General features: G+C 45.8%; 1 protein-coding gene across 7 annotated transcripts in view; it reads right to left on the bottom strand.

Moving 5' to 3' along the window:
* Rh50 (Rhesus blood group-associated glycoprotein Rh50) overlaps positions 1–1,129 on the bottom strand; it is a 27,790-nt gene that overhangs the window by 14,734 nt on the left and 11,927 nt on the right. The window contains exon 2 of one of the 7 annotated variants that reach the window (XM_018029980.2): positions 583–829. The exons of the other annotated variants lie outside the window; for them this stretch is intronic. Coding sequence (XP_017885469.1) covers positions 583–829 — 247 coding nt within the window. The remainder of the gene's footprint in view (positions 1–582; positions 830–1,129) is intronic. 7 annotated transcript variants of the gene reach the window in all.

The following is a 1,129-nucleotide window of genomic DNA, read 5'->3' as shown; positions in this document are numbered from 1 at the left end:
CGATTAATACCTAAAATCATGGCAATTACCGTTGATGACAATTCCGTAATCACGCGAATACTGTTCGTGGGAAATACGATTTGCTTAACACAATGCCAGCCGTAGCTCACAAAGAGGTTTCTGGTGTACCGTCGCGACGTTAATATACGTACTTTATCCGACTCCGAAGTTAAATCCAGGCATCGCCCCTTGCATTTTCCTAGGCGAGTTTCTCGGGATATTATACGCATGTATCCCCCCTCACGCCGACTCGCTAACTGCGTTTTCAAGTTTACGCTTATACCATAAAAGAGACGAGAGAAGCGAGTAATTTTTTATCCAAGGCGCGAAATAAGGTTCGAAAGCGTTTCGTGTGAATCGATCTAACGGTAGCACTCTGCGGTTAAACAAAAGAGAGGATAGAAAAAATAAGAAACGAGACGTAGCATGTACGTCGATGTAACGCCATCACTTCAAGGGTTAAACGTAAGACGGATTAGCGAGGAGCCGAGGGAAGGATATTGGCGGATACAAAGATAGTGAAACAAATAAGGGTGGAAACAGGTCGGAAGTCGTGGGTGGAGACTGGACTCGAGGACTTACGTGTGTACGTGACCGGCAGTGAGCTCGGTTTTCCATTTAGATGAGGCGAGTAGCTGTTCTGCCTGTTACCGGCATTCGCCTCGGGGGCATACTCGAACGTGGCCAAAAAACCGCATAGAAGAAAGCCTTCGATAAAGAGGAGCACGATTGCGTGCGACAGACTACCCCTCGTCTTGATATCTCCGTGAACCCTCCGCGAGCCGCGTTCCTCTGGCACCCAAGGGTGACTTTTCGACTCGCCGATCATCTATGAATCGAATCACGATTCGTAATCGATCTTATGCGTTTTTCTCCAGAGAGTCATTGCTCTATTTTTAATTCTCCGGTTGAACCCGAAAGCGGAAAATTTTTACATAGAACGTCAGGGATACGTAATATTGTTTCAAGATGAACCGCCGATGGCGTCGAATCCATGGTGTAAAAACATAAGGGCACACAAGAACACACCTTGGCTGGTATTCAGAGTCGTTGCTTATTCTTAACACTAGAAAGACTGAAACTTAGTATATACCTATATTGCCCAAAGCAGTCAAAATGACTGCATTGT

The sequence above is a fragment of the Ceratina calcarata genome, unplaced genomic scaffold (genome assembly GCF_001652005.2).
Source record: "Ceratina calcarata isolate Rehan_Ccalc_2016 unplaced genomic scaffold, ASM165200v1 scaffold511.2, whole genome shotgun sequence".
NCBI classification, from domain to species: Eukaryota; Metazoa; Arthropoda; class Insecta; order Hymenoptera; family Apidae; genus Ceratina; species Ceratina calcarata.
The sequence above is the reverse complement of the archived record's forward strand: the minus strand, read 5'-3'. Positions and strand labels throughout refer to the sequence as shown.